The 13,605-nt window shown below is 42.7% G+C and overlaps 1 protein-coding gene across 1 annotated transcript in view; it reads right to left on the minus strand.

Annotated features, from left to right (window-relative positions):
- dachb (dachshund b) overlaps positions 1–13,152 on the minus strand; it is a 121,137-nt gene extending 107,985 nt beyond the window's left edge. Inside the window, exon 1 of the mRNA XM_030753805.1 lies at positions 12,215–13,152. Coding sequence (XP_030609665.1) covers positions 12,215–12,891 — 677 coding nt within the window. The 5' untranslated portion in view covers positions 12,892–13,152. The remainder of the gene's footprint in view (positions 1–12,214) is intronic.
- Positions 13,153–13,605: the final 453 nt, after the last annotated feature.

Raw genomic sequence — 13,605 nt, forward strand, 5'->3', positions numbered from 1 at the left:
AAGGTGGGAGTTACAAAACTGATAGGTCAATACCAACACCAAACGAGCACCTTATGCATATCAGTGAGACACTGGCAGCTTTGATACACTTGTAATAAATAATAATAACAACTGAAATAGTAAATGAAAGGGATGGTGCTGCAAGGGTAATGTGTCCCCTTGGGAACCATTCCTATAAAATGATGAAATAAACTTTTTAAAAGATTAAAAAAAGTTATGGAAAGTTCCTAAATGGGAAGATTGGGTTGATGTAATGCATAATATTTATATGATGGAAAGGCTGACTTTTTACATTAGATTAGAATATGGCAAATTTATGAATTATTGGAAAAATTGGTTGGATTTTATATCACCATTGAGATCAGATTTTGTTGAATAATAGTTTGGGTGTGGGGGAATCCTTATTGTGCTACAGAATGTAAATAGTTCAGATGTAGGTAATATTCAGTGAGAAGATTGGGAGGAGAGAATAGACAAGAAAACCTATTTTTGTTTTGGAAGTGTTTGGATGGGGCATGTAATACAGAGGATAGCAAAGTAGTTTTGTACAAGACGTACGAATTGTGTGCACACCTCTTCATGGTTGGTGTTGAAAAAAAGTTGGAGAAAAAGAAAAAAAATGTGTAAATGTTTTGGATGTACACTTGTTTGGAAAATCATTTCAATAAAAATTGAAAATTAAAAAATTTTTTTTAAAAAGTTACAGAAGGACGAGAAAGAGGATAAAGAGAAAAAGCGGGCGATGAGTTTATCCAGCATGAAGAGAAAATAATGTAGGCTATACAAGCAAGAGGACTCCAAATTACGTTTCACCTTATTAACAAAGAGCGATGAACCCACCATAACGGTCATCACATTTGCATGTCTAAGCATGTTTAAGCTAGTTCTACTGGCTAACTAAATTAGCTGCTAATTCATTAATTGACTGATTGTGTCATCAGTACTGGTTCTATCACATTTAGTGTCTGAGTGGGACTAAGCAGGGTAACAAAACTGGCAAAGGAAAACTTTACACACTAACTAACCACACTGTGTTTCTGTGGCAAAAAAAAAAAACAGCTCAGGAGTACAGCTCATAATTCTCTGGCTGCTACTATGTGGAGGCGGGAAGAGAGTGAGCATGAGCAAAAGGTGAGTTTATCCAACATGAAGAGAAAGTAACATAGGCTATCCCAGTGTTTCTCAAACTGTGGGGCATGGGGCGCAAAGGACCCGGGAGAAAAGTCATGCGGAACAAATGTTGAAAATTGGAAGAATTCTCACGGCAGAACAAGGAAATTACGTTAGCAGGTATGTTAGCACAGTGACTAGCAAAAATCTCCGAGGGGGAATGTGTGTGAATGGGAGAACGTGGCTTGTAGTAAAAACACGCTTTAAGTCTTCAGTACTCTTGAAGTACCAGTCCATGAGGTAGGTTACTATTAAAGTGGCTTCTCTTCCTGTTGCCACCAATTACTTAACTAATAGTTAAGTATAGGATATATCTGCCAGCCGGGACCTCAGACCGAGCAGGGTAAGTGGACTGTAGACCGTTTGCCCCACAGCTGGCCAGATGTTTGCTGTGATGAACATTTTTTGTTAGCTAACAAAAAAGATAAAGTGCAGCAAATGGGGCAGAAAATGTCGTTGGAAGTGTTTGTACTTTTGATATTCTTCCCAATCTTGCTGCAATCAACTTCTTTCCTCATCTCTCTCTCTCTCTCTCTCTCTTTCTCTCTAGTACTATCAGTGTCTCTCACCCCCTCCTTTTGGCTCAAAAGTTGGAGACTGAAACAGCCTTTGTGAAACATTATCTATTTCCCAACACACACACACACACACATTGACCTGCCTCTCCCCTTTTGCCATTTTGTTCAGTCCACACACACACACACACACACACACACACACACACACACACACACACACACACACACACACACACGGAGAGAGGATCAGTTCTTTTCCATGGTGACAGCGGGTCATATTTCTTGCTTTGATCCTCACTCCTCCCTCCCTCCCTCCCTCTCCCTCTGTGATCCTTCACTCTCTTCTATCCGTTTTCATCCAGAAAACAGGAGGAGAGAGGGAGCATCTTTCCTCAGTGTCTCTCGCCCTGGCCGGTTGGTAGGTTGGTAAGTGAAGCATGAAACCACCTCCTCGGCCCCTGAGATGCACAAACGCACACTCAGCCACCAAGCTGCTGGACAGAAAATGTGATAAACATTAAACTGTACGCAGGATGTGAGGAACCTCCGCACTTTACAGCAGATGCGTCTGCGATAATCTAAGCTGAGCCGTACTGTTGTCCAACGTCACCTCAGAAATATTTATATACTGCTGATATGACACAGAAATGTTTTGGAGTAAACATGGCTGTGGCCATAATTACGTGTTTTAGCAACATGATGCGGGCATGTTGATTTAGTGACTTAGACAAACCACATGGATGCTCAACGGCAACCGAAATGTTGGTTCTGTTCTTCATGACCGTTATTTAGGCAGTATAAGCACTTTGATAAGGACAGGGAAAACTTTGGTTTAATCAGGGTTCGTTTTATTGTTTTCATCTCTAATGACTGGAGATATCAGCCTAAAGTATCCGCACTCCAATTTAAAACACGCTTTTTCCCCCCCAAAATTAATATAGAGTCCACAGTGAGAAGACAGGCTGTGTTTATTTATGACAAAACCCATTCAAAGTTCTTTTACTATCTAAATATCTAAAATACAGGAACCTGTGCAACCTGGAGTCCTGACAGTCACGGTGAAGTTAGATGAAAAAAGTAAAAAAACATCTCAAACATTTTAATAATATTGAGATATTGAGAGACTGGGTTGGGTCCACTGTTTTGACAGTAACCATGACACTCAAGTAAGTAAAGTTTAGTTTTCAGTTACAAAGTCAAGGCACTGCGCGACAAAACATGAACATCAATGGCTCACCGGGTTCACAGTCCATCATAATTCATAGGTTACTGCTCCTAACATAATTGCTACAGTGATTTTGAACACAATTTGACCCCTACTGTCACTTCTTTTCAGCCAACCTATTGTATACTAAATGGAGTGGGACTCGTCACACTGATAACCCAGATGTGACTAACATGGGTCCTCCTGTGAAAAAGAAACCTAACAAACAGCTCTGTGCTGCCGCATCGGAGCTGAACTCTAAACTCATGAATGAAAGTTTTGGAGATTAAAGCCTGCTTCCTTACAGACCTTTAACAGAGGAAATTATTCTGTTGGAAGGAAAAATGAGACATAATTGCGGCTGCTCTGAGTCAGATGATGAGGGCTAAGTTAGACTTTGGACCTGAGTATGACATCATTTCAGTGGGACTAGTAGCAACTGCCACATATTTGGTAATCTGGCATCTCCAGTTACAGACTACAAATCAAAAGCAGTCGTTTAAACTGACCTGCCTGGTTTACAGTGAAATTTTAAACAAACAGCAATAAAACTCAGAAACAGAGACAGATCTCATGCGGGTGGTGATTTTTAAAAACTCTACATTTTTGAGCCTGCCTGCCTGGAGGAAAAAAAGAAAAAAAAAACCCTCATAACGGATCAATCTGATTAATGCAATGTGTTAAGATGACGTCCGATTGGTCACCGCCTGGCTGTTAACACACACTGTCACACTGCAGCGAGGTGACCTCAGCTCCCCGCCGGCCAACGCTTTAACCTTTATCAATTAACCAACAGCACAAAGCGGAGACACACACACACACACACATGTGCGCACGCGTGCGTTAGGATACATCATGCCAACAGAAACAATACACACGAGCATCAGCAAGACACACATGACAAGAACAAGCCACACAAACACAGTCGCGGGCAGGCAAACACACACACAAACACACACAGATGTAACCTGACACAGTGTGACAACTGATAGCTCTGTTTGTGCTTTCTAGTCTGTCACACACACACACATACACAGACACACACACAGACACACCTCAGGCAGAAGGCAAAACGACTGACCACATTCGAGTGTGTGTCTTACAAACCACTGTGCTCCATTAAAAGAACTTAATGCCCCATGTAAAAGAATGAAAAACAGCAAATTGATGAAAGGAGTTCACGCTGAGTGTGCGCGGATGTTATTCTACGAGAGTGTGTGAAGCTGCAACGCTTCAGCAAACCAAAACGACTTTTCTCCCCCTGCGTTTCAGACAATACGACCTCCATCATCGGTATGCGTGTGTGAACTAGTGTTTCTGTGTGTGTGTGTGTGTGTGTGTGTGTGTGTGTGTGTGTGGGCTCTAACAGCCTGTCGTGATAAGGAGAGACCAGAATAACACTCCGACATCAGCAGCCCTCCCACCTGTCACTCACTATCGATTCTCTCTCTCTCTCTCAAACACACACACACACACACACACACACAAACACACAAAAGCAAGGAGATGCCGCTCCTGCTCAGACCAAAGCAGCTCTGTGGTTTGATAGAGATCATCTGCCAGGATGCAACATTTTTTTAAAACTAGAATAATGAAGACAGAGACACATATTCACCCTTTTTTAGTTCAATTTAGGGCAACACAACACGCTCAGGGTTACAAGTCCTCCAACTAAATTACCATACCAACAGATTGTTCCTAGAGTCTTAAAGGATCCATGTGAGCATTCCTGAAACTTCACAGAGGAGTGTCCCAACCCCCCCCAAAAAACCAAACCACACCCTTTTGATCAGAAGAGGGGAGTCTGAGTCTCATCTACTTGGTTAGGTTCACGGGGCTCCATCTAAATGGAACATACACACAAACTAGTAGCAATGTGGCAACCAGAGACCTCCAAATGTCAAACGGAGCAACTTGAAGTAATGAAAGAAGCAAGTGGGTCCAGACGTAAATTTATTGCAACTCTGAGGTCAATGGAGGTGGGGCTTAAGGCAGTTTTCATGCATGCACTGCAGTCCCGAACATTTGTAGATGTTACGTGACAGAGGTGCATGTGATGTCCGGTTTGGTCAGATTACACATTAGCCGGTCTTTAACCTGCGAGCTGTTTGGTTCAGAGTATGTGTGATGTCAGTTTATGCTATGACGTATGAATTAGGGATGTGCGCGACTAGTTGACTAGATGTTTAAATGTTGCTGACGCTGCTTGTTAGTGCCAGAAATCCCAGCAAGTTAAGTGTATTATCCTTATTATTTTAATGTCTCAGGGAATTTGCCAACCCCCCCTCACCCCCCACCACCACCATCACCACCACCATCACCACCATCACCACCACTGAAACATTTTTTGGCCATCTATAACTTGAAAATTTTAGTTAAGTCCAAATTTCGTGAAAACAACTCAAAATTTCTAGCTTGATTTACCAATCAGGAAGCTCCGTGAAGGACCTCATTTTCCTTCTTACCCGGAAGCAGATGCAAACACATGCACCCTCAATACTGGGCAGTGACAACATCAGTGAGCTACCAGTGTAGAGCAAGCATGAACAAACTGGCACCTGGTTCTTCAGCTTTGAATGCCTTTTAGCGAACTGCACAAAAGGTAAGGAATCAATGTATTCATGTGGAACTGCTGGAAAGCTGATGCCTTCCACCTTCTACTTCTGGTTAACAAGGAAATGACGTACATTCATGGCGCTTCCTGATTGGTAGAGCAAGCTCGAATTTTTGAGATACCCAAATAAAATTGAGTTATTCTCTCAAATTCTCAAGGTATGGATGGCATTTTTTTTTTTTCCCGGTGGCAGAAACAAGCTTCCATAAACAAGTGTGTGTGCTGCATCGGATTATTTCCACTACGGTGGGAGTAGGTGATACTGAAGACTATTACATGAGCAACTTGATCAACCAGCTGGTAGGGAAACTTGAGACAGGAAGGGTCAGGACTGGAGGTTGAAGTGACTGAACTTTCAAAGCAAGAGCGAAGAGATTTGGCCACTAGAAAAATCAATCTCAGATGGTGACTTTATTAATTGGATGAAATGTTAATAGAATAAGTTGCACAAATACACTTGCGCGATCCACCCAAACATAGCGCAGGAAAACACTGGACGCACTTTGAATTTGTCACATCAACACCTTTTTAAACTTCTCGCATGTAATTTAATGGCGTAAAATGACACTTAAACCATGAATGCTGCTCTATTCTTGCAGCGCAATAACACTCAAAATGACTCAACATCTTTCTTATATGCCATTTCACGACACCACGCTGGATTCTCAAGTTATTTAAAGTCAAAGTCTGACAAAGACGCTAGATTGAAAATGCATCCCTGCCCGTTTCTCAAGCAGAAACAAAGAATAAAATGATCTGAACGTCTACGCCGCAAGCTCATTTTAACGCCCGCAGGTCACACAGCTGATGTCATCTCCTTTAAATAACTCATATTTCATTTTCCAACTTCAGCTGCAAGTGTGGGAACTTTGTTTCACTTTTCACTTGTGCGCATTAGGTCTCCTTTTCCTGTTTCTTCTTCTTTTTTTTTTTAAATAAAATAAAAGAGCAGATCTTTAATAAAAGCAACATCAAGAGCACATTAAATTAAAAAAAAACAAAGCATAAGTTAACAAAACTGACACCAGAGGTACGAGTGGATAGACGTGGTGATTGCTTTTTTTTTTTAAACACACACACACACACACACACACACACACACACACACACACACACACACACACACACACACACACACACACACACACACAGGGGTTACTGAGAAGACAAAGTATGCAGAGGCCCAGTGGGAGTTTTCTTTCTTTTCTTTTCTTTTTTTTTTTTTGAGCATTTAATTTTTTTTTTCTTTCTTTTCCCAGACAATAATGCTGAGCAGGGTGGGGGGCATTAAAGCGAGAGAGAGAGAGGCATTAGAAGAATGTCAATATGATTGGAGAGAGAGGAGTGTGTGTGTTCGCTGTGCGTTCAACAACAATGGATCTCCAGCCGTGTTGTTCCATGTGCATTCACATGATCCATTATTACCCCTGACATGTACTGCTGTGTGTGTGTGTGTGTGTGTGTGTGTGTGTGTGTGTGTGTGTGTGTGTGTGTGTGTGTGTGTGTGTGTGTGTGTGTGTGTGTGTGAGAAAGAAACAGAGAGAGAGAGCAGGAGACAAAATGATTGAGATTGAGAGGAGAAAGATTCAGGAAGAAGATTAGCCAGGAACAGGAATACACCTGTGAAATTACACAAACAAAGCCATAAAAATGAGACCCCCCCACCCCACTCCACCCCGAACTACAGCCTGTTCTTTTTAAACAGCTAGAGGACAGAACATGTCATGCTTAATAGAGTGCAACCTAGTGTGTGTGTGGTCAGCTTAAAAGAAAACAAAAAACAGGCCACTTAACAGTCCAGCAACTCCACAGCAACAAGATCCGCTGTTAATTATTAGCCAATACTGAACGTCTGCAAGCAAAAACTGTCCATCTATGGCCTTCAAAAGGCACAAAAATAACTGAACAGATGACATCCCGCGCTCCAGCAGCAGCCCCCCCATGTGAACTTCCACTATCTCTCAAGGAGTTTCTAGAAACACAGTAATATCTGTTCCGATTCTCATCAGAAACGGGCCCGACTGGTCCTCAGTTCATTCTGCAGTGACAACGAGCAGGAGTTATAAAAACTAACCATCTTCAGCCACAAATCGTACTGCAACAGATGGTCTGGACCCCCACCCCACCCCACCACGCGCGCGCGTGTGCACGCACGCACGCACACACACAGATCTCAACGTCATGGAGTCAGCCTGTGATTACACAAAGAAACTGAAGATGATGAAGATGAAATCCACAGAAGAGCTGTGGGAAGTTCTCCAACAGTCCCCTTCTCACTGAGATGATGACTAATCTAAAAAAAATAGAGGTGCAGGTACTGAACAGCTGGTACTGGCATAAAACAACAAGACTGCCCGACCCAAGATTAGAAACTACTGACTTCAGCGATTATTACCACTGACTGGCAGATGTTGCCTGCAGATTATCCCTGAAATAACCAACTTTTACCAGTAAGGTAACATAATTGGTGGAAAAGATGCACCCGAAATCCTGATCTACTCCACCTCAGCCACCAGAACACCTTCCATGATCCTTGGCACTGATTGGCCAAGCTTCTCTAAGTCTACCTGAGGGATGGAGCACCATTCCCTCATTCGGTACTGTGATGATGAGCGTGGAGAGCACTGTGAAGCACATCGATTCAGATTGTGAAAAGTGGATTTCATTCAGTGATTTATGAGCTCTATGGATAGAGGCACTGTCACTCTGGAAGAGGCCACTCCCATCAGGAGAGAAAAGTTTTATCACATGATAAAGGTAATCACTCGGAGCAAGAGGGGTATGTGTACCCAAAGAATGCCATCAAAATGCATCCCACAGAATAACACAGCAACACGAGGGGCCGTTTTAGGGGTCAAGGGTTCAGGTTATTCCTTTATTTTGCCACCTGTCTGTCTGTCTGGCAGATTGGTGGCATTAAAGGTAAGATATAGCAGCTCTTACTTGCATGTACAGGCAGGTATCACTGGATCATTCTGACACTGACATACACCTAAAAACCAAGAGGATTCTCAGGCAGGTTCCAGGTTTTATACGGTGTACCATTATGTCTGATTTCTAAGCAGATTTATGGATGTCTATGAGCAATTGACATTGAAAACATTGACATCACAGTAATGATTATAAGCAGAAGTGCAAATTTTGGCACAGACTGCTGCAATCAGGTGCCAAGGGCTTTTTACTTTTTTTTTTTTTTACTGAACAGGGACAGTGCACTTTAATAAATTATGCAACCAGAGTCAGCAACACAAACACCGTATAAGACAGCCCAGTGCATGAGAGTCCATCAGTGTAAAATTACAAACGAGCAGTCCGAGAACGAGCACCTCCACCCAGGATGAACATTCTTGGCCCGGCACGCACGGACTGAGTCCTTGGTGCTGGACGGTTTGTTCGATTTTCTTGGGACATAATTTGATCTGTTTCTGTGAAGCTATGATGTGAAATGCCTCGCAATAGTAAAATAATTAATAAATTTTAAAAAAACCATAGATATCAATCCAGATCAACCCCCAAAGTTAATTATTTCTAAGAGGGGCCAGGCGCCACCTTTGGTTTAAAAAAAAAAAGGAAAAAAAAGTTTGTAAAACCACCTCAACCTTGAACAAAAAGCACTCAGAGCACAAACCTCGGCCAAGGCAGCTCAGTCTCTGGGCAGTATTAATTTCAAGGGAACAGTATTATATTTTGTAAATAATCATTTTGTGTTCTTTTTAAATCTACTTTAAGAAGTTTGTAGTGCAGTAAAAACCAGATAAGGGCAGCATGACAGATGTTTGGTTACACAAACGTTATGTAGGAGTAGGTAATGGATAATAGGTATTGATTTTTAAATACCTGGACATGAGTAACTTGAGTTTATTGTATACTAATATTATACTACAGTATATTTCTAACTAACCAGGCAGCTCCTTCGCTCTCTCTTGGCGACACTTTCTTTAAAGCTAAAACAAATTTTGGGGTCAAAGGCAGATGTGAAATGTAAAAGTGAGGTCAGAGGTCAAATGTGACATGATATTTGGTTGCAAACTATAATGTAATATTTAGAATCGCCACATATCATCATCCTCTACATGTCTTTATGTTGTCAATACAAACACTGGCAGTAAGAAACTGTTTTAAATATCTACATAACATTATCATCGCTTTGACTTTCAGTTCAATTTACTGACCTTGAAGGAGCGGTCAGAGGTCAAATCTTACATGATATTTTAAATCTTTATGCAATACTTTCCATATGTTGACAATAGACACCACACTTGTGTGAATCATGGTTTCTAATTTTTAAGGCTTTTTGTCAATTTTGGACCAATAAATCATGAAGTTGACCTTGAGGACCTCGGAGGGTGGAAGGCAAATTTGAATGGATTGTTAATCTGACCCCACTCTGCACCCCAATGAAGTCTGATCAGAATTCATTCAAAACTTTTCGAGCTATCGCGTTTACAGACAGATTGACAGGCAAACGCTACCAAAACCATGACCTCCATAGTGGAGGTAACAATCCCGCTAACAGACGGACAAACTGAACCGTTTGCATGACCTCCTTGATGAAAGTGATCAAATAACCTCAATAATTCAAGGCAATCATTTAGATGCTAGCTTCTATTCATAATGACCCTGTACACTGCCAGGACAGGCCGGGCATTCTCCAAGAGGACCATCAGACATACATCAGAGCCAAATAAGATTTCAAAATAAAAGAAAGCCTCTGTGAGTCTGTCACTGCTGCTGTACGGTGCAGCGTTTGACCAGTTTGATAAAGAGGCCAAGTTTAAATGAGCTAATTAACCTACTTTTCCAAACCCAGCATGCACCTGTCTTTACCCATCTTAAAGGATCTTTAATGAGATAAAAACCAAAATGTTTAAAAGCTTTATGAAGAGGAAAATGAAAAGGAAAGAAACTCTTAAAAATGGCCTTGTGAAAACTGTGAAACTTCAGAGCTTAACGAGGGTGCGAAAAGTTGGAGATATTACAGGATATGCTGCAAAGCAAATAAAAACAAAGGAACAAAAAAGAACATGTAGTGTCAGTTTTATTTTCCTCTACAGCTGAACAGCAAAACAAATTTATGAATTTACTCTGATAAAAACAAACAAAGAATTTAGGAAATAAGAATTTCAGTCAAACTGTGGGGCTTTTCTGTTTTTCAGGGCAAAACTGACAAAATCTGAAGTTATGAACAAATTTTAAATTTTGGTTTGATTGTCTTAAGAAAACTGGATTTAATATTTTCTGCAAACATTTGTATCATGATGTAATTTTGCTTCATTCTGTGGACTCAGAGCCAAAATGTGACAGTGACAAAAAAAAGAAGAAAAAACACAAACAAAACAAAAAAAAACACACCTTTAGTTTGAAGCGAGTCGAACACAAAATGTGGGTTCAGACAGGTGAGGTGTCAGGTGTACGTAGCAGGTCTACACACACACACACACACACACGTACACACACACCTCTTCCAGTTATACATAACAGGCATTAAAAACACACTCTGTGAAAAGTCTCTTTACACACAAATGCACATTAATGCTGCATTTCTGTGGCACGCATCCACTCGATTCCCGTTAAAGCCTCTCTCTCTCTCACACACACACACACACATTACCTTTCACACACCACATAAAGACACAGAAAAGCTCTTTCCCTTTCACACACTAACACATGGTCACACACACACAGATTCGTTGGTGAGATATAAAGTAATGGATTATGTGTAAACAGGACAAAGCGGTGGGTTGTTTACTTTGCATTTGTTTGCCATCAGCTTTTTATTCCTCTAAAAAAATAAAACACACACACACACCCCAAACTAATGTGTGCGTGTGTTCATTTAGGAACACACACACACACACACACACACACACAAAATCAAGCTCCAAAGTCGATACAGTAAAAGCATCATTTTCAGCTCCAAAGTAAAATAAGGAACGGTGCTGATAACAGAACAGGAAGTGTGGAGGATAACCATTAATCAAAAACAGTCTCTGAGCCTCCAACAAATGGTTGCACAGTGTCATAAAAATGCATCCTAAAAGCTGCCCCTTTTCTACACACTGAAATGCAAAGAAAGCAGGAGTCTAAATAGAAATATTAATGAGTTTTGATATTGTGAACTAGGCCCACTTAAGAGCTGCCAGTGAAAGAACAGAAAGAGAAATCTAAACTGAGTCACAGTGGGATAAAAATCATGAGAAAGACTCTGGATGAATCATTTTAAGGATGAAAGTTTTAGGGGAATTTTGCAGAAAAACGTCAGCATCAAAGCCTCGATTTCAGTGCCCTCGGTAATAATAAAGAAAATGTTCCCTAAAAGAGAAAACGTTTTTCTCCTGAAACTGGGAAGCTTCAGGGTTCCCACAGCTCCCTGTTTTTCCAAAAACAAAGTAGGCTCGCTTGTCACAGTAAATCTAATCACAGAAAATCTTTGAAAATATTGGAGGACCACTTTGTACAGAAGTTTAACAAACGTCCCAAACGTGCCTGAAATCTTTGCAGACGCAGCGCCAATCCAACTGAACATCACAGTCCCCGAAAGAGACGAAATTGCCGCTAAAATGACTCAAAACAGCCCTGAGTGTTCATTAAATCTAAGAAACCTTTGAGCGACTCAAACACGCTGGGAAGAAGTTGGCAAAGTCTTTTTTTTTTTGTGTGTGTGTGTGAATTGTTGAAAAACTCAAAGTGATTAACGTGTGGACCGACCTGGCGCTGGTGCAGTCCTGGTACAGCGTCTCGAAGTCCTTCCTGGAGATGAGCTTGCAGCGGTTCACGCCGGGCTGGATGGCGCCGAGTCCCCGCAGGACGCGCACCTGCTCCACGGTGCACACCACCGGTGTGATGTCCAGCCTCTTCAGCTTGGTGTAGACCGTGTGCAGCCCGCCCACCAGGTGCTTCAGGAAGAGGTCGAACACCTGCGGCAGGCAGATCAGCTCCTGGCCGTCCACGCTGAAACTGGCCACCTTCACGCCGTGCACCTCCACCAGCTTGCACTCACTGCACAGACCCGAGCTGGACGAAGTCTGCGCCAAGCTGGGGGAGCCCGGAGTCAGGCCGGCCGTGCTTAGCGAGCCAAGCCCGCTCAGAGGACCCAGAGCTGCGCCGCCTCCGGACACAAGAGGAGTGGTGCCGCCGTTCCCCAAGCCGGCCAGCGCGCCTCCTGGTCCCGGCAGGAAAGCGCTGAGCATGCTGCTGGTGAGCCGCGGAGATGGGGACAGGGAGTGGGAGTGAGAGTGCGAGTTGGAGTTGGTGTGCGCCGGGCTGGAGGTGCCGGTGGAGGCGATGGATGTGTGGAGCGCATCCGGGGCAGATCTGTAGAGCGCGACCGGTGTTGGGGCGCCCGAGCCCGGCGAGAGGAGCGGAGGGGAGCCGGGGAGCGACATGAGGAGGGTCAGCGGTGAAAGAAGTGGAGAGTGGTGAAAGCGCACGCACACACTCTCTCCTTCTGTTTATCGCTTTCACACACACTTTCTTCCTCTCTCTTTCCAGTTGGGGAAACGTGTGCGTCTCTTCTCTTGGTCTTCCGCTCACTTTTTCCTCTTCTTCCCTCTTCCGTAATTTCCTCTCCTTATCTTCCACTCTCCCCTCGTTCTATCCAGAAAGAGCTCACTGTCTCGTTATCCGTGCGTGGAAAGCAGACTGTCCGGTCTGTGCGTAAAAGCGACTGGATCAGACTCCAGGTCAGCCCTCGCCTTAGCCCCGCCTCCTATAGGCGTGACTGACGAAAGATTGGACCAATACGACGCGGCTCTTTGTAGGACTGAGAAGGTGATTGATGTAGAAATAAGGGGAGGACTTTATTACACCCATTGATGTGTGTTTGTGTGTATGTGTGGAGGGTATCGGTCAGATCTCTCGCTTTGCTGTTTCATAAACTTTCTCACGAGTTGCTTGATTCTCTGACGGGAAGTTTTTATTTTTCTTCTTCATTTTTAAAAATGTTTCAAACATGCTGTGTGTGCGTGTGTGCAGGATGACGCGCGAACAGCCCACAAGTGACAGGAACTGTGTTTTAGGAAGAAAGGAATGAAAAAGGAATAACAGGTGAAAATTTAAAAAAGGGCACGAAAAGAAAACGACAGGAAGGACACAGGCGG

The sequence above is a fragment of the Archocentrus centrarchus genome, chromosome 18, assembly GCF_007364275.1.
Source record: "Archocentrus centrarchus isolate MPI-CPG fArcCen1 chromosome 18, fArcCen1, whole genome shotgun sequence".
Taxonomy (NCBI): Eukaryota; Metazoa; Chordata; class Actinopteri; order Cichliformes; family Cichlidae; genus Archocentrus; species Archocentrus centrarchus.